The 19,651-nt window shown below is 38.5% G+C and overlaps 2 protein-coding genes across 11 annotated transcripts in view; one reads left to right on the top strand and one right to left on the bottom strand.

Moving 5' to 3' along the window:
• DYTN (dystrotelin) overlaps positions 1–19,651 on the top strand; it is a 75,524-nt gene that overhangs the window by 37,519 nt on the left and 18,354 nt on the right. The window lies entirely within an intron of this gene.
• Positions 3,043–19,651, bottom strand: part of ADAM23 (ADAM metallopeptidase domain 23) — a 65,839-nt gene continuing 49,230 nt past the window's right edge. Inside the window, exons 25-28 of one of the 10 annotated variants that reach the window (XR_009114685.1) lie at positions 12,024–12,114; positions 9,769–9,823; positions 8,288–8,578; positions 6,167–6,255 (exon numbers count right to left, since the gene is read on the bottom strand). Coding sequence is in view for 7 of the 10 variants with exons in the window: in XM_058028355.1 (XP_057884338.1) it covers positions 6,142–6,255; positions 9,769–9,823; positions 12,024–12,114 (260 nt within the window). In the remaining 3 variants the exon portion in view is untranslated. Of the gene's footprint in view, positions 6,256–8,065; positions 8,147–8,287; positions 8,579–9,768; positions 9,824–12,019; positions 12,115–14,828; positions 14,858–16,780; positions 16,872–19,651 lie in introns of those variants that run through there. The other 9 variants (XR_009114686.1, XM_058028355.1, XR_009114687.1 and 6 more) reach the window with 9 other exon arrangements.

The raw sequence follows: 19,651 nt of genomic DNA on the forward strand, positions 1-19,651 counted from the left end.
TTTTTTCCTTCTGCAAATGAGGCAATTTTCAGTCTTGTGTTCAGGACCTCCTCATTACACAAAGCAGGAGTTAAAATCTTTAATTTCTGAAGCTTTTCAGTGAATGCTGGAGGGCACTAGGAATAGTTCTGTTTCTTGGAACTGCTTTCTCATGGCACAGAAATCCTGGTCAAGCATTCATTGTCTGCAAACTATGTTATTGTTAACAATATCTGTAAGAGTAACTTCATAATGGAGCAGGTCTTGAAATAGCACTACAGAGTTCAGATGTACATGAAAGGAAATAGGGCAAAAGTGACTGACTCCAAAGGAGACAGGCTTGCCTGTGTACCTTGCCTCCATCTGATTTCATTGTTGTACCACTCTGAGTGGGGCATGTTGACAAGGGAAAAGGTATGGGGAGGAAATGGATGGTCAGAATATGTAAAATGCCAACAAAAATATATTAATGGAGTATGGAGGTTTGGACTGTGGTCCTTGTACTTAATTTTAGAAATAACGTGAGCCTTCTCTTTGAAAGAACAGATTGAGACTGCTTAACAAAGCCATGAGCACTGCTACTGCAAGTTCTGTCCATTTATTCTGTAATTATACAGTTATTAGTGTGCTTTGGAGCAAACCAGAGGGCTAGAAATCATGTTTTGGGAAGAGGTCCTTGTTAGGGAGATAAACATCTCTGTTTACATAAGATGAAGAGAGGAGTGGAAGCATCTTTGTGTGATTGCACTGAGGCTGAAAGTCAGGCATTGCTATAGACAGGTGGAGCTTTAGGTGTCCCCAGTGCTGCTGCCACACAGCTGGGACCACTGGAAAACAGGGCTGTGCTGTGCTGGTAGGGTCTGGGCACTTCCCTCAGCTTCACAGCACAAGGTGTTGCTCAGCACAGCTCCCATCAAGGGTCCTTAGGACATTGTCAAAGCTGCAGGCTCCCAGGAATATCAGCTGCTGCTGCTGGTGCCATTTTCTTCTGTAACCCTCAGGTAGATTTGAGATATTTAGACAATTTTCATTCATGAGAATAAACTGATCACCATCTCAGCTGGAGATAGGAAACCAGTCAAAAGCAGTTTGCCTGTGATGTTTTTTGGCTGGACAGTGTCCAGGCTAGAGTGCAGGGAAGCAGCACGTTATGTGTGGGGACATTTTCTTTCTGCACAAGAGGCAAAGCAATGTTATAACCCACAGCATGTTACTGGTGTGTAATGTAAGGGGGGTGTTGTGCTCGTGCCTTTGTCACCAGTTAAATACAGCTGCAAGAATCAGCCCTTCTCTCAGCTGCTCTGTGTAGTGCAGATGCAAACATTGCTTCACAGTCTCCAAAGGAAACTCAAAGCCTCCAGCAGCTGGACTGATGGCTGAGGAAATCTGTGAATGTATGATATACAGTGGTGCAGTGTTGTGCTCATGAAGTCTGACAACTGGACTTGGACCATGTAAAATACATTTAAGTTCCTCCGTGCTTTGAGCTACCAGCTTTGATGGGGGGAATTCTTATACTGGCTCACAAAGTGCCACACTAAAGCATGGCCTGTTACAGTACTAGTGGTAAAGTGAGGGCTATCCCATGACTTAGTACAAAACCAAGGTTTTTTTAGAAGCACATTTTAATAAGAAAAAATCAGCTGACACTTGATTATGGGTTTTCTACAAATTAGAGCACTCATAATTACACTGCCCTTAGCAGTTTGAGGTTGCTCAGAAATAACATGTTTAGTGGCTGGTGATGCTGGTCTGATGTAGAGTCCTTGTACTTATCTAGGAGTTGTGTCCCCTATTATGTTAGCTGTTCCCACTAAGGAACTTATTCCACAAACCTACAAGAATATGCTTGCTGAGTTGTGAACAATAAATCATTGAACTGAATTACAGTGTGTGCAGCTTTAAGATAACGTTTTTGTGACCTTTTGCTTTCAATTATACTGGTTTGAGCATCTCTGCCATTAAAATTCTTAAGCACTTTTTTATTTAAGCTTTCCATGGACACTTAGTCTCTGTGATATTACTGATGGATGATTTACATTAACTTTTCAGCTCTTGTAGGTAGGAATCTATAGGAAGTACATTTGGAACAAAAGAGGCTTTTTTGGGTTTGTACAAGGTGGCTTGGTGTTGTGTTGGTTTTGTCCATGATAGTAAGTGCCCCAGCAGGATCAATCTTCACTGTTTGTATTGGAACTGAGAAAGTTTTCAAAAACAATTCTAAGAATTTTTTCTTGTGAAATCAAAAGCAGGTATGCATCTGTCTGTATTTTGCTTTTCTATTCATATGCTGCAAAAGACTTAACTCCTATTTTAAGGAATGACTGTCTATTCTAATTATAGCCAAAATGCATGTTTATATTGAGTTTATGGATAAATCCTATATTTAAATGACAGGAAATAGATGTGTATAATAGTGGATCCATTAGTGAGAGTGTTCCCTCACTCTATCATTCTAAATGAGAAAGATGTTTTCATACAGAGTGTATTTTGTTTCCCTGTCTGGAGCTGGAGAAAGCAAAACAATATCAGTAGTTATCTGGTAACTGTGACATGCATGCATTTAATTTTCCCAGGCTGGCTTCACTAGAGTTAGTCTGGCAAAAAAAGAAAAGGGAGATGGAGTTTCATACAGTATTCCATTAAAATGATGGCCACAATATCTGGTTGTTACGATGTAATTATTTAAAGAATACTTCAAGGGCCTTATTTTGGACTTCCTGTAATTATATAATTCAGATTTTTGAGCTGGAAAAGGCTTCCCTCCCCTAACAAAAGCCTCCAAGTGTCACTGAACTCAGTGTAGCCAGCAGCTGGGACTGAAGCAGGCTGGGCCCATCCTGGGTGCAGGGGCGCTGGTTCCATGCACGGCAGAGAGGCTGCGTGCAACCTCCTCCCACAGACACAGCCTCACTGTGAGATTTGACACACTTTGAGATCCTTCATAAAAGAAAACTCCATTCAATTTCCACTACTACAAAGGTGATGATTCTTTGAACACAGAAATTAAATTAAACTGAGAGAATAAATAAGAAAAAAAAAAGATTGAAAATTAAAAACTACTCCATTCCATGTTCATGACATTTTTAATACTCATCTTGCTAAGATGCAGAACAAGGACTATTGAATTTCCATTCATTAGCAGCCAACAGGATATGAATGAGTATTAACTTCAAACAAAAACTTGATTTATAACAACATCGAGTTGTGCACTTAAAAAAATAATTACAAAACATTTTTAAAAGGAAGAGTAACAGTGGAAGCAGTAATGAATATAAAACATGACTGATTAGGCTTAAAACATAACTTCAAGTATTCTATGGCATTTCCTCAGACATTTGTCTCATCTGTTTGTGCAATATCCATCTTTGCATAGTAAAGAAAAATTGGTTAGACTCCAGCCTTGAGTAATGTGTTTCTTGACCATGCACCTATACAGCTGTTAATTTGCCTGGCAGACTTCTCTTTTAGGAGTATCAGATCAAATCAGTGAGATCGTGCAGCAGGCTGGAATGAGCTATACAGCTACCACAGCTTCTTGTCCAGCTGAATAGGTAAATAATGGAGCAAATGTAGAGTGGATGAAATGGAGGCAGAGTCAACCTGGTCTTCTTTTGGTGCCGCTTTGCGATGAACGAGTTACTGCTAAATGGATATGCACTTCCCAAAGCACAGCCAGGGCATGTACAAAATCAACACCTTATCAAATCCAGCTTTTTAACTGTCTACCAGCACAGGAAGCACTTTAGCCTGTACCCACTCTGAGCTGTATTGTCACTTGTGTTGTGTGCACACAAGGCAGAAAGTGTGTTCTTCCCATGCACACAATGGCTGAGGACTGGAGCATAAATTCAGTCAAGAAATCCTACTTGCTATGAAACTGCTGGTGTAAATAAAAAAGTTACTCCAGCACTGAACATATATACATAGTAGTTGGGGACCACTGTGGTCTGATTTAAAACATCACATCACACACTAACAATGTTGTTTGTGAAATGCCTCTCCAAGGTTTATTACACAGGTAGTTTATGTATATCCAGTTGACGTTACTTATTATAATTTTTGATAGCACTGGTGTTTCTATTGTGGGTTATGCTTGCTTTGGAAGCAGAATCTGAAAAAATTTAGATGTTGTGTTCCCAATTGCAGTATTTTTAGAGAAACATAATACAGTTGCAAGTATTTTTGGTTTGTCATCAGAGAAATGTCACTAATTTAATTCTGCTTAAAGCTAAGCAGGAAATTTTCAGAATAAGGTTTACAATTTCTATTAATGTTAACTACCTGTGTGTGCAGCACCTTTAACTTATAATGTAGTAAGTGTAAATGTGATTATGTTAAAGCTGATTGAAAATATTTAGTAACAACTGTGAATCAAAACCAATATATTGAGACTGTTGAATTGAACATTATCATAATAAGAAAAATAACTGAAATGAGGTTTTCTAACTCACAGGAGAATGTCTGCAGCATTTTTTTATGTTTTGGCTCTTAAAGCTAACTTGGGAAATGGATTTCCTCTGAACAAAGATGCAGGAAGTAATGTAACTGGGCTTCTGTTGTTACTAAACATCCAAAAGTTACAACTTTTAAAATATTTTGGATCTAATTCTGATTATCAGACACAGCACTTAAATTTTCAGTTATTTCACTTACCAAATGATTTAAGTCAAGATTAAAAGGATGAGGCAGACTGTCCAGCCCTGTACTTTAAGGAAGCCCTAAACTAGACCTCTTCACAACCCTCTCTCAAGGCAGCTGCAGCCAGGTGTTCCTAGGGACACAGGACTGCTGCCCAGGACTACTCTGTAAAAATCTGTGTTGGTGCAGAAGGTGTCTCTAAAAGTAATGACAGCACACCTGAAATTACCTGGGATTTTGCACATATTGTGGTGGTAACCGGCTATCAGTAGCCAAGGGTCAAAGTATTAATCTTGCATTAAACTTTGAATAGTGACATGCATCAAAGAGATACAGGGAGTGAGTTAAAAAGGTCAGTCACCTTTGCAAGCTGCTTCCAGTGGATGGGCAGAAGGCAAGAGAATAATAGCTCATTCCAAGCTTTAACATCTTTTGATTATTTTAAGGCTTATTTAAGTTTTCATTTTACAGGATCTAGGCAGGAAAAAAAGTAGCTTTTCTTAAAAGAAAAAAAAGAGTTTGGCACTTTTGTGATTAGTTTGAGTGTGTGTTACTTATATAATGGAAAAGTCTGTATAACAGCCAAAAGAAGTAATTCAGACTTATAGTCAATACATAGATATGCATTTATACATTTTAATTGTTTTTGGTTTCAAGCATACAAACTTTAGATCACATCTGTTTGGTGTCAGAACTCCCTGCATCTGCATGCTGTTATCTGCCTTTTTTGAGCAAGCCCAGAACATCTGCTGTACAACATGCTACAAAAAAAAAGGGGAAGAAAAAAAACCCAAAACCAAACCCAACATCAAAAATAGATTTACATAAAGAATAGAACCTTTTTATATGGAAATTCTTTTCTCTCGTATATATATATTTATATATAATCTGTGAAAATGATACATCAAAATCTTATTTCCATATTTACACTTTTTCCTTCTTGGAAGAATTCCATCCATCATTCTCTAGCTTCCATACCCAAGAGGCTCCTGTCCAAGGTGGACAGTGAGCTCATGGAGCAGGGAACCCTCAAGTCCAGCTGCAGAATGCACTGCGTGGCTGGAAAAGCTGTTGAAGCCTGGCACTGGCTTCCCAGTGCTTTGTATTTATTAGGCTGCAGATTCTGCTTGGGGTCAGCTTGCTAACTTGGTTGTTTGTATGTGAGCCATGCAGGTTACCCTTTCAAAATCAGCTCCTCATGCCACTGGAGTTTGATAAGAAAAAGGAAGTCATGCGAACTCAAGTGAAGTTAGAGTGCCAGCAGGCTGGGAAAGAATCTTTTGCAACTCCATTATTTTGGAACAGTTCTCTTATTGCACTTGGTCTGTGTCTCCTTCTTAATTTGAGAAAAGGAAAAAAAACACCTGATTTTTTGAAGCAGTTTGCTTGTACCACTTGTCAGTTAATGTTAACAAGAGAAAGGTGAATAGAGGAAGTATTTCCAACTTATCTCAACATCCCAACTTTGTGTTTATAGTTACTGTTCTCATGTTCTTCTGTACTGATTTAGTTCTTGTGTAGCTACAGCAAGGACATCATACCCAAAATCCAGTAGTGCAAGAAGCAGCTTTTTGAATGGCATTTCTTCAGATAGGGCCTTGCTGGGTTGGATCGAACCTTCGTTTTTTGACATTTCTTCCAGGTTGCATCAAAAGGAGACGGAAAGAGAAAAATGCAAGACATTAGTTAGGTATAACAGGAACACAGCCATTGCTAAGGTCATAGTAAAGTAAAAAGCTCACACTGACAGCTGAACCAGGAACTTTTTCAAGGGGTAACTATTTAAGGAATTTGGTTGCATGCTTCCTACAGCACGACGCCAAGTACAGGTTTCCTTGTGCAGTTTAAAGATCATGCTGGCACACAGAAATCAAGTATTTCTGTAGTATTTCAAGTGGTGCTCTAAATTTGTACAACTTTTCAGCTCCCAGTAACACATGGTGTGCACTAGGCCAAGAATGCACACTTTTACCTAAAGAGAATGAGTCACAAGTGCCAGGAATGGCAACACTTCAGCCAGCAGAGGCTTGAGTTCTCAGAGCAAGTGCCCAGCTCTGGCTACACCAGAATTTAGTTTATATAATCCAGTGTGACAAAAGTGTGTGTGCCTTTGTGAGCTCTTACCACACTACTGACCATAAGTGTTGTGAATCTTAGTAAGGAGCAAAAGACAGCTGAGACATTGCATTCGAAGGAGACTGGACAGTTTTGTCAGTTGTGTGATTGGAACTGAATGTTAAGTGGCAGCAAGCTGGGGACATCCAATCTCCTGCGATGTAGATGTCCTATGTCACACAGCAAGACATTAGGAAGCAACAACAAAAGTTGGGTGCAACCTCCCCAGTATCTGGCTTTATGTGGGGCATCAAGCAAGGGGCTCATGCATTTAGTTTTACCATTGGGCATACACACCACTACCACCACCAAACCAACATGCAAAAAATACAGAATAGGAATTCATATATTCCCTAAAGCTACAGACCAACCCCTGGATTTTTAATCTTCTGCAGTCCTGCTAACTTCTACCACTGCTACAATATTTATTCTATACATAAGGTTTAACTGGTGGTTTGAGACTAATGCAAAGGCAACTTCTTTTTGAGAGGACTTCCAGAGGCTAGTAATTCTTGGGAATCGTTGATTTTGGTTTTTTCCTTGGATACCTGTGATTGGATTTGTGCAAGATGAGTGCTTAAGAACTGCTAGTTTCTGAAAGAAGATTACTGTATTCATCTTTCAGTCTTTTCCCCTCCAGGATTACTGTAATAATGCTCCTTTGGAATGAGGCTGATATTATGTCAGTATCTCAATTCCTTGTCCTCTAAACTACAGGTAAATTTGAGATGAGGAAAATAATTTTCAGGCCAACTTGCAAGACTGCCCGATAGGAAGCATGAATATTACAGAACTTGGTTAAATGTGAGTTAAAGGCTGCTGTGTATCTGCTTGTCCTGCCAGTTTCAATGGGAAAAGGACATGTCTGCTTCTTTTCCCCCATCTCCTTTTAAATGCTGTCTAGCATCCTTGAATTCAAGTACTACTGATAAACAACTAATTACTCAGTAGTTTTAAATCAACAATGCAGATGAAAAATCTAGGTGACATAACTTGTCCTTCCACTATATGGGCAGTACCATATTACTGTTTGCTTGAAGAGGACAAGTCCTTAAAACAGACACTGAATTACATTGTTACCTGAGCTTATTTTAATTAAAGAAATGGACTTTAAAAAGTCTTAGAGGTAAGAGGACAGATGCTATGCTAGCTTCCCAGAACAATCTAACAAAACTTTTGGCTTTTATCTTATCTGCTCTCTTCTAACCTGTTCTTCACTGGTGTAATGTTCTAGTCCAAACCTCATCATGCATTCTGTCCAAACCATATATTTACTTATTTCCTAGTTTTATTCAGCAGAAATACAGCCTTTGAGGAACAAGATACTGACCAAACCACTGCCTTTCTTCACTTAGGATATTCTGCTAACAATGTTGTATGAGGGAGAGAAACATGTGAAGAACTAAAGAGCCTGAAATAGGGAACATGAGGTACAGTGTCAATAAGGAAACAGTACACACATGCAAAGCTTCAACGAGAGCTGCCATTGTAGCACTTCAGAGGTGAGCAGGGAGGTGTTACCCTGCAGGAACTGAAGTTCTGTTCTGATTACCTGACCTGCTTTAACAACTTCAACCTGAATTACCAAACACTAATCCAGGTTCTGATATTTCCACCAGTTCTAGCTTGGAGTTACAGCAGTACAAGATTCCTTCTGCTATGCTTCAGTTAAATGGTAAGGGGGCAGAAGTGTCCTTTAGGGAAGGACACACCTGAGAATGATGCTGCTTCCTAGTCCTTTGTTGGTTTATGTGGAAGATCTTAGAACACCAAACACTTTGCATTTCAAGTTTTAATGCCTCTTTAAATAATGAGGGTCATTTCTGTCTGTAATCCAAAGGGTCTCAAACAAAAAGAAAAGAAAGAAAAGTATAGGTTATTTTTAGTCTAAAAAGTACTCCATGGCACAGCACATCACTGCCTAACATGGTCATGTTTACAAAAAAAAAAAAAAAATCAGAAAAGAAACACTCCCTCATTATCAAGAAAAACCTCCTCCCATTATCAAAATGAGGGACTAAAAAAGGCAACTTAAAATAAGCTGACCTGACTGACCTCCCATTTCTTCCAGTAGTTTGGGGAAAAAATTAGAAAATACCTCACATTTTATTCTAGCTGCTGTTTGTGCAGTGATAACTGGATTTTGGTCCACAATTCATGTATGATGGAAATGCTGGTAAGGGACCAAAACCTCTTCCTCACGAAATTGCCACCAGCGTTCCACTGCTTTAACTTGTGGAAACGTTTGGGGTCTAAATGCAACAGCCCAGACCAGTTCAACCTCAGCATCTGTTACAGCTGGGTGAGTCTTTGGTATCTCCCTGAATTTTCGATTAAAGAAACAGAAAACCTTGCAGCTCTTTAGCTAAGAACAATTTCTGGAAATAGAATTGTGCCTACAATCAATTCTCTATCTGTAACTTTTGTATTCTGCTATAACAAGCAGCAGCTCTTCATGTACATTTCCACATCTCTCTTATTAGTATTACCTCTTAGCAGTGTTTTCTTACCAAAACTGCTGTTAAAGTCAGTAACAAAAGCATTAATTGACTTGTATTACTGCCAGTAGCTTAGCAGAAGTGAGTGAATATATGCTAGGAAAAAATTGTAGGCTCCTGAGCTTACTCTAATGGTAAAAATGTCCTATGTTAAACACTGCATGTTAAAAGCTTGCACAGACTTGCTGCACCAAAATCAAGTTCTTACTGCTGTACTTAGATTTAAAAGTATGATGCAAGGCTCAATTGAGTAAAATCTACTTCTTAATAAGGTTTCTACCCACAGCCTTTAAGCCACCTGAAATGTCTCATGAGATTCTATATTCTGTAAAATTGTCAGTTAATATTTTCTTTCCTATTCTGTCCACACATTAACTTGATTTAATATTAACCTTGGATTCATTCTTGAAACCAGAATTTGTTTGTTGAGCTGTTTTTACTTTTTTCTCTCTGAACTTGCATCAATGTTTCTTTAACACTTCCCCTCCAACCCCCACCCCAGTTCATGAACAAAGTTTGCTTAGTTGCAGCTTACGTTTGATATGGACTTGACACCACAGTACCGTATGTTCATATGAACATCTGATAACCTGTGAAACAGAAATCACATCTCCCAGTTTGTAAAGCATTAGCTACCTTCTCTCATAGTTGCAGAGACTAAATATATCACTTGCTTAAAAAAAAAGGAAAAGTTAAAATCCCTTTATTATCCTCACCTGTCCCTCCAGATCTATCTGAATCCAAATATTGGGGGTCTACATGTGCTAGCCCTCTTTGTGTACAAGCTGAAAAGCCTCTTCTGTTCCCCTCTGGCCCCCAGAAGAAACATGCACTTCAAGCTGTGAGCTAGGCCAGGCCAGTGTCTTTGAGGTTCTGCTACAGAACAAACAGCTGTATCTTGCTCCTGTGACAGCAGGAGCTCCAGGAGGCATTTCCAGTGCACATCCTCTATAGGCAGAACAAGCTTCTTCCTTTGGGCAAACAAATGACACCAGGGTGCAAAGCTGATCACTTATGGGAGCAGTTTGAGAAGTGTGAAACATGAAAAATAAATAATCAACTATATCCTGTATGTTTTAGACAGGGAGGGATTGTCCTACTCCCTCTTTTTAGTGCAAATTCTCAAGCTCTGTGTCTGTTGGAGGCAGGGGCTGCAGTGCTGATGGCAAAGGGCAAAGATGGCCAGGGCACAAGACAGCTTGAAAAGACTCAGAGGAAGAACTGACTAATTATTTTATATTTTCATGACATGTATTTTGTTTTCAGCAAACTACCTTATGCAATACAAAGCCATCATCTAGGGATGTATCCTGTTTCTGCAAAATCTGTGAATTGCTAAGTAATGGGCAAATGTCTCTTACTGTAGAAAACCCATCCAAAAGGGTAAGCAGACTTTTTTTCCCTCCAACAGAATCTTGCTTGGTTAATTCCCATGGGCACCCTCCAAACAAGCACTGAGAGAAAAATGAATGTGGCTGAGTCTGAGAACACCAACAGTGACAGGCAAGTTAATAGGGACAAATTGTCTTGTCCAGGAGAAAGGGCAAAGCCTGATTTGCTGCTTTCAGTAGGCCTGAGAGAGATTTTGAAATATTTTCCTTCTATATGCATAGTTAATTAAGGCCAGCTGAAACTTCAAAAATATAAGAGTATAAAGCAGAATATTTTCAGGTGACCTTTGAAAGTGAATTGCAAGGTAAGATGTTATCACTAGATTCTACTTTGATAACTGCCTTAATCAATTACGGAGTAATTTTTCTTCTCAACTTTGACATGAAATATGAATAGAAGCCATAGAAAATTTTCTTTGAATTATTATTATTATTACTATTACTTACTCTTCTTGAAGAATTATGGCTTATTGTTGTATCATGGCTTAACCTTGATTCATATTATTGAAAAGAAACAGCAACTTTAAATGCCATGAGAAATCATTTGTACTGAATTTCTTCCATGATCTGTTGGGAGAACTCTGTCACAGTGTTTATAACCTTTCTAAAGGGAAAACTTTTCTACCAAATAGAGGCCATGCATCTGGGCAGACTGAACACTACAGAAAGGGTAGGAATTAAGTACCTTTGTACAAGACTCTCTGTTTGCTTTAACAGAGTAGTCAAGTGGAATGACTAATCTGTTAGTCCTTAGAGTTACAAAACACATCAAACTAGAATTGGGAGAGAAATGCTTTCATCTTTCAGGAAATAGCTGAAGATTTCAAAATGGTCTCTCTAAACCTGAATTTGTTTTTTAAATAGTGTATCAATAAAAAAAAAAAAACAAAAACTTTAAAAAAAAAAAAAAAAAGTAACCACAAACAAGTTAGGTCAGCTATTCCAGAGTCAACTACATCAACACTCCTGAAAACAACTCTGCTCCTTCCACCACTGACCATTTACATGGCATCTCTTGTCAAAAAGCTGAGCAGTTTGAAAGTACTACTACATTCAAAATATGACATGTATCGTTTGGGGGCTTTTTAACCAATACAATCAGCTTCAATGCTACAGACAGGAGGTGAAAAAAGACCTTGTTCCTTAAAGTGCTAATTTAATTTTCACGAATTCACCTAATTCTTTTGTTGTTATTCAACTTTGCACCCTGATAACATTTGCTATTTTCAAATCCATTTCCTTTGCTTGTTTACTGCATGTATAATTTCTTGTTCAAAGCAGTCTGTTAGAGTCTGGGGGTTAACTTGGAACTCTTGTAGCAGGAACTCAAAACTGAGTGATGTAAGCAAGAAATAGAAATGCCAGAGCCACCGAGGAGAAGACATGCGGCATTGCTTACTTAAAGCCCCATCCTGTCCCCCCAAGGACAATTGCTGCTACCAGGATGGCACCAGCGATGGAGCCTATTATAAGATTGGTGGCACTAGGACCTGTGATAAAGGATTAGGGTAAGACAACATAAGAACCAACGACTTCATTCACATTTTGTGAAGCATCTGAAGGGCAGTCAAACAATTCAGGGAATATGGACAGCACACAAGGTGATGCCTCTACACAGTCTCAACAAGGCCAACTTAACTTACTTCTCTTTAACAATAGGAACAAACAAAGCTTTTGGTCTCTGTATTGTGCTATGCTGACTTCTACCATAGATAAAATCCTAGTATTAGACAGTGAATTCCATTGTAACTTACTCCATTATCTGCTTCATGAACAGTCAGCTGAGGACACTAAGATAGTTGTGAATAATTCCTTAACTTACAGCGAAAAGGATGAATGCTGCATGTTTTAAGACTACAGAAAGTGAGAAAGAAAGAAAGAAAAAATCAAAAAGCCCTCTCTTTTTTCATGGAGCTCCTGAAAGGTGCAGATATTTTAATTTGAGCTGAGAGCATCCAGGCACCACTTACTCATCAGAATCCAGACACCCTACAGTTACGTCAATGCTAAATATACAATTGTTTGACAAGAGCAAAGGATTATATAATAGGGAATGAAAGTTGAAATAAAAGTTTATTTCCACTAAGCTTTCCAAACATCAAAGCATCTCTTCATCATCCTCAAGAAGCTACTGAACAACAAAGTGGAGAAGGGTGGAGCAGAAAAAAGAGCAACAAAAAGAAGCAGCACAAAATATGTTCGTGCAATTTTCTGAAGAGGGCAAGAGAACACCTAAATAAGATATTAATAATTGACCCATAAGTGCTCTGTTTACACAGGACAGAGGTTTGAGTAACATTTGCTCTATACAAAAACTTCCCATTGCAGTCTTTGATGTAAAACATTACAAAATGAAAACAACTCAACAGTTCTTCTGCAGCATATCACGCACTTTTTGTTCAACCACTTACATATTCAGGAATAGCCTTCAAAAATAGCTCTTACCCTGTCCCACTCTTCCCAAACCAACACTTCTACACAGCAATTGAAATTTTCCTAATTAATTGTTCTGAGCTGAGTTTGGAAAACTGTCACACAGCTAAAATAAGGAAGAAAGAGGAGCAGCCAGAGAGCAGCAAAGAAAGAGCAAGGGCAGCTGCAACAACTGAAAGTTTTAAGCTGTTAGGTCGATATTACAAAACCTCCTGCCCAACCCCACACACTGCAATAAGCAGTTGCCCTAAGTTTTAAAATTTACTGCACACCTAACTTTACAGCTTCCACTACAACTTTCTCACCTCAGGGCTTCTAGACATTCTGATTAGCTAAAAGAAAACCAAGTTTTAAAAATTGCTTCCTGCAGTTGCTACACAGAGAGTATTCAGGAACATTAATAAAATGGTTGGACTGAAGAACAATTTAATGAGCTTTAGAGACAAACAGTGGGCAAATTTGACAACAAAAATCAAAAAGTAATTCTGCACAATTTGGAAGAATGTATCTTATTTGGACTTAAGTCACACCTGGCTCAAATTAACAGGCCTGAGCATGGTGGAGGGTAAGTGCCATCCTGCAGGCATTGTTGTTCCAATTAAGGCCTGCTTGTAACAGCAGCCTAATGAGCCGCCATATCTGACTGAGATCTATTGTTTGCTCTGGATTTCATCAAATGATCTCACAGAACAAAGGACTGAAAACACAGCAAGTGATTTATCTGTAATAAATTTGCCTTGAAAATCTACAATAAATAAGCCTTGAAAAATTCTAAAGCAAATTTCTTCCTAGCCATAGAATGCCATCTTCTCACAAAAGAGGTACAATGATTAATTTATAATAACATAGTCATAAATTAGATAAAGATGTGCCAAATCAACACTTTTACATATCTCTTCTCACTATGTTCCCTGGCTGTTAATGCCCAGGGATGTGTATCCATTTCCAAGAGCACATCTAATCACCAAACATCAGTTTATTCTTTAAATAAAGAAAATCAGTATTGGTTTTATTTACTATAAATATTAAATAATCAATTTAAACAGAAGATAATGTACTAAAAAATTAGGCTCAGGTAATAGAAAAGTATAAATATTTAAAAAATCAAGCCTGTAGAATAGGTAATACGACTAAAGAGCAACCACTTATTTATGAGTCTGGAGTACTCTAACTGTTGAACCCCAGTTTCAAAATACAGAGATCTAAGAGGATCAGTGATGGTCATTTTAAGACAGACTGTGCACATAAAAGTACTTAAAATGAGATTACTTTTATGTGTTATACCTTACTGTAAGGATCTATGCCTTCTTATGTTTTATTAAGCATTACCAAATAAATTGTATTATTAATAAACCAGAATTTTGCTACCAGTAAATGAAGAAAGTACGTTTATGAAGAAAAATAAAAATCCACATGGTTCAGCTCAATAAACCTCTCCGTCATTGAACTCAGATGCTTGACAAACCAGAAGTAAGAGGCAGGTCTTAATAACCACCACACTGTGGGATCATTTTCCATCCAGACTATCACAAGAGGCAACACTTTGGTACATTGTTCTTTCCACCACAGCACTGCCATAACCTGCAGACACAGATTTGTCAGGAGGAATCTCCTGCAGATTCCTGCCTGGCACACCTCCTTTTCCTGCAAGGACACTGCCCCAGCATGGCTATCCTACCATCCCTGGCCAACTTTCAGGACTCTGATACAAATCCTATTCAAGGTGTTAAAGCAGAACACACCTGAAACTTCAGCAGACTTCAGACTATCCCCAAAATCTTCAGCATCATCCAATAGATTCTACAAGAATGAATACACACCATTTGAAACTCTGCCAGTATAAGAAAAGGCAAGCTTACTGCAGACTGTCCTGCAGGTAGCAACAACTCTGGTGATCTGATGTCCTTTCTTGCCTGTTGTTTTGCCAGCCAAATCCTCTGGTTTCAGTTATCAAAGCTAAGTATCCATTTTATGGTATGAAAATCCATTTTATGGTATGAAATCTGGAAAAGAAACTACCGCACCATTTTGTCCCCCGTGATTCCTGAAATAAGTTCATAAATCATTAAGTAATTGAAGTTATTTTAGCACTTTGAACAAGCATTTACAATTTGCAAGTGAAGTGGTGAGGAAGGAGGAAGAAGCACAGGTCCTGGCACGAGGCTGTGATGCTCACACCCTCCCCTGCAGCCACGCAGGTCACGGCCAGCAGGGCATTAGGAACGCAGAGGGAATTTGCATTCCCTGTGTGCTTTCTATAAACCAACAAAACATAGCAGTGCCTTGCCTTGAATGCACATTTGTATCTGAAGAAATCAGAGGACAGAGAAACATTGATGAGATGCAGGAAAAAAGAATGACTAGAAACAAAAAGAATGAGTCAGGTAGTGAGTGGTAAAAGCAGAGGAGAGATGAAGAAAAGCTGGCATTGGTATAGAAGGATACAGGAGCAAGAACAAATGGTCAGGGACACTGGTCAGAGCTGAGTGGCTTGAGACAGCAGGTGAGGGAAGAGACAAACAGAAGAGAACAAGGCAGAATGTAAGCAAAAGGCAAGTGGTCCTCAACTTAACAGGTAAATTTCCTGCTCCAGATTCCGTCCCCCAAATCTCTACAACTTTCAGTCTTCAGTTTTTAGCAAACAGTTGTAAAAGCTACCAGTGAAACACAGATCTGATCTTTCTCAAGGAAATGACCTCTTACCTTCTTCCTTCTATTTGTTTTCTAATAATTGTCCCCTGAGAATGCAAAGGTCTCTACTCTTCTGAGAATCTCGGATCAGTTTCATGCCTGGACAGGTTCCTAGGGCTGCAGAGTCAGACACACAAAGTGCTGCCTCACTGGACTAGAACTGTGTGTGAATGCCTTTGCACTCAGCCTGACTGGAAATCACAGACTGTCCTGCTAACGAGTCCCCTTCAGAGAGGTGCCACTGTCACATGCCAGATGTCATATATAGAACCAGAAACATGGAGAAGTTGGAAATCTCAGAGCAGTAAAACAGCAGTCATGTCATCTGTAGTTTGCACAGTGAATGCAGAATGAAAAAAGCTTTTACATGGGCCTTTTTATGTGTATATATACATGAACACAATTTATATAAACCATAGCCATTGTTAAAATTAAAATTGAGGTACTGGGATAACACTTAGGATTACCATTTTCTAGAACTATGAAAAGACAATAAAAATTGCTCATACATATTCTTTATACATGGATACTACACTCCAGCACTGTGCTATCCTGAGGTAACAGAATCTTAGCAACAGAACCTTCAGAAGCCTTACAGTAAAACTACCTGTCTGTGTGACTATCACCAGCTTTCATCTGCCTAGCTTAATCATTAGACTAAAAGCCCTGCATGTAATAAAACAGTTCACATTACTCAGTCTATTTTGCAAAATAATCAAGACATTCCTTTTTTCTTCTCCTTTTCCTTTTTTACTTTTTTTTGGTAATTTGGTGTAATGGAAACATTTAAACATTTAATTTTATGGTGACAATGTAAAAATTCACAAACTTATTGTTTTATGCCCCACATTATCCCAGACAGGAGAAGGTTCAACACTGCATGAGCAAACCACATGACACAGACACAGTCAAACACACGACAAACACGTCACCACAGGACAAAGCTAAGGGAACACAGAGGGCTCAGGTGCACAGGGTTACCTCACACACCAAGGCACCAGACAGAGAACTCAAACTGAGAAAAGTGCTTACTCTATTCCCCACCCTGTGCCTCCAAAAATCACCCCCAAGGCCAGAATGGTCCCTGCCACTGCACCTATTAGCCTGTTAGCGGCCATGCTCACTGTGTGGAGGGAAAAGGGAACAATTTTTCAGGAAATCATCACGTATATGTCTGAAATGAAAACATGAAATAATTCCTCAAAGGAATACTTTAGAATATAATCCACTGTTGGATAAACAATTCAAGTCTCCTCACAAACCTTTGTTTACCAATTAGTGTAGCTTTAAAAGTTCTGAAATGAGCTCTATTTGGTTTTCTTTGAATGCTTGCAAATATTTCAATGAGAACTTTTCCTATAAATTCCTTTCAGCTTGTGATTCTATTATTGACTCTAAAAAGGAACATCCTCAAGCTACTGCTTATTTAAACCAGCCAAAATGTAAATAAATTAGCGATAAAAAACTTTTTTTACTTTCTTTTTGATTACCAGAAACTTACTGTATCCATTATATAATTAAGAATATGAAAACTGGAAACAATTCCACCTCAGGAAAAAATAAAACCCCTCAACTTTTAAAGTAATTACTTTAGTAATTAGTAATATTTTTCTTTGTTACTGCATTTATCAATAGGACTCTCTGTTTATCTATATGACCTAAAACAGGTAACACCTTTTTAAACCAAAAGCCTACCCTAGAAACATGCTTCAGGTAACACCCTAGAAATTTGATATGTTCAGATAGTCCCTCAAGACATTGAGGCCTTACCTTTAATCCTTATAAGTTCCTTAAGGGAACACTTTTCAGGAAAAATTTCTGTACATCTCCTAGGTTAGAGATTAAAAGTTTGATAGATTCATGGAGTCACAATATACCACAAGCAAGGAGATTAATTCCCTGTCAAATGGGAACTTAGGGACAAAGATTTTATAGACTCCATGCTGAGTGAAGTGTGTTTTGAACTATGTGGGGATTTTTTATCCTGTTTCATAAATACACACACACAAACACACACACACACACTTGAGACATAAGTTCTGTGTTAAACAAACAGTACTCCACTAGTCAAACAAAGGCCTAATTCTGCAAATTAAATTGCAAAGAAGAATCTCATGTGTATATGGAGTCCCACTGATTTCAAAACTGCTAACACTCTAAAAGTAACTCAAAGTCTCTGCAGTAACGAAAAATGAAACAGCAAGAACTCTTTGTCTTCCCCAAACTGCTAAATGCTGTGCACATCTGCTAGTACAGGATACAGTAGGTTGCTGAGTATAGAGTAATTCAAGAGTCATTAATTAATAGCAACATAATAAAGGACCACAAATTTTTTATCCTGAAATAGAGAATGGAGCCAAAAAGCAATTGATGGATGATGGAAAAGTCTGAAAAGTGCAGCAGAATAGCAGTCAATTGTCAATTATCACAACAATACATAAATAAAAAGCAACACTCCCTACCTACATGTTCTAATTGCAGCAAGAAAAATGCTTGGAGTTTTGGTGTGAAAAAGATCAAACCTATTAGATGAATATTCACATCATGAGTGTTTCACTTAATTCAATCTTATGGTTAAGGAAAATGAACTATTTTGGTTTCCTTGACTTAGACTTGTAAACTGGCATAGGGAGTAATAAGGGATAAAAATTAATGGAGGCTACTCTTGTATATATTGGGTCATTACAACAAAGGAAACTACTGCTCTACTCTTCTGAAATCTTCTCACAAAGGAATTCCTCTATAAGCACACAGAGAGATCACAGTGTTCAGTCTCTTAAATTCATTTCTAGGTGATTCAACATCAGTAAATTACTGTAACACTGTAAGGAAAATAATCCATCTTTTGAGATCATTGAGCCACCTTGAACAAAAGCACAGTCTGCCATTTTGCAGAGGACTCCACTGAAAAATGCAGTCTAAACTTTGCCTGCACCTGCTGGCAGAAATCCATGCACATACTATCCACTTAAGGCTTTTTCCCAGAATATTTCAACGTTGATGTAATAATTTTCACTAAGGTATCTCCATTCTGACCTAGATGAGGCAATCTGACTTACAGTAATTTATCAAAGATAAGTGTACCTTCTGTGTTACCCTTCCTACAGACCTTTCCACAGAGGAGGGAATAATTTCTTACCTACCAGATTTGGAAATGAACAAAGCAAAATTTATATGCTCTCAGTGTCACAGCTGTAAATCCTGCTCTCCTCATCCACACACACAGAGAACTGAACAGCTCTGCAGTGTTGGTCTCCATAATTTCTTTTTAGACTCTCTGAGCAGCATTCCACTGTCAGGAAGGTTTTTAGAGGAAATGGAATGAAAAGTGGCTTGTAAGGCAGAGTACAAACCAGGCAGCTCTACACTGAGCAATGTTGGGAGTCCAGGAAGCACCTGTAAAAATTCCTTATACACATCTGGACTGGTCTACAGAGCCTCCTTCACACCAGTAACTTGTTTCAAGATGATCTCTTCAAGCAGTTCTTGGCAAAGGTCTACTGGAATCATTCTGCCAAGGGGTAACACAAAAAGGCACACAGGACAGATGTAGAGCCATTCCAGAGGTACATACCAAAATCCTGTCCTTCCTTGAAACCTCTGTACTTTCAGAGTAATTAGAGTCCGAGTCCTCAGGACTACCCTTTTGAACAACTCTTATCTTTTCTCCATCTACCGTGCAAAGGGAGCAGAAGAACCTGGAACTGGGGACTTTGTAAATGTATAAGACTGGATGATGTTGAAAGATAGTCTGATGTTGAACAGTGCCCTGATTACAGGAAAGACATTTAAAAAAACTGGACAGCACAACTCCAAAGATATTCTTTGGCAGTGGAGTCAGAGAGAAACTCAAATACTTTCCTTCCTCTTTGAAAAAACTTTTTGGATTATTTCCTCAATATC

Source organism: Melospiza georgiana, chromosome 7 (genome assembly GCF_028018845.1).
Source record: "Melospiza georgiana isolate bMelGeo1 chromosome 7, bMelGeo1.pri, whole genome shotgun sequence".
Taxonomy (NCBI): Eukaryota; Metazoa; Chordata; class Aves; order Passeriformes; family Passerellidae; genus Melospiza; species Melospiza georgiana.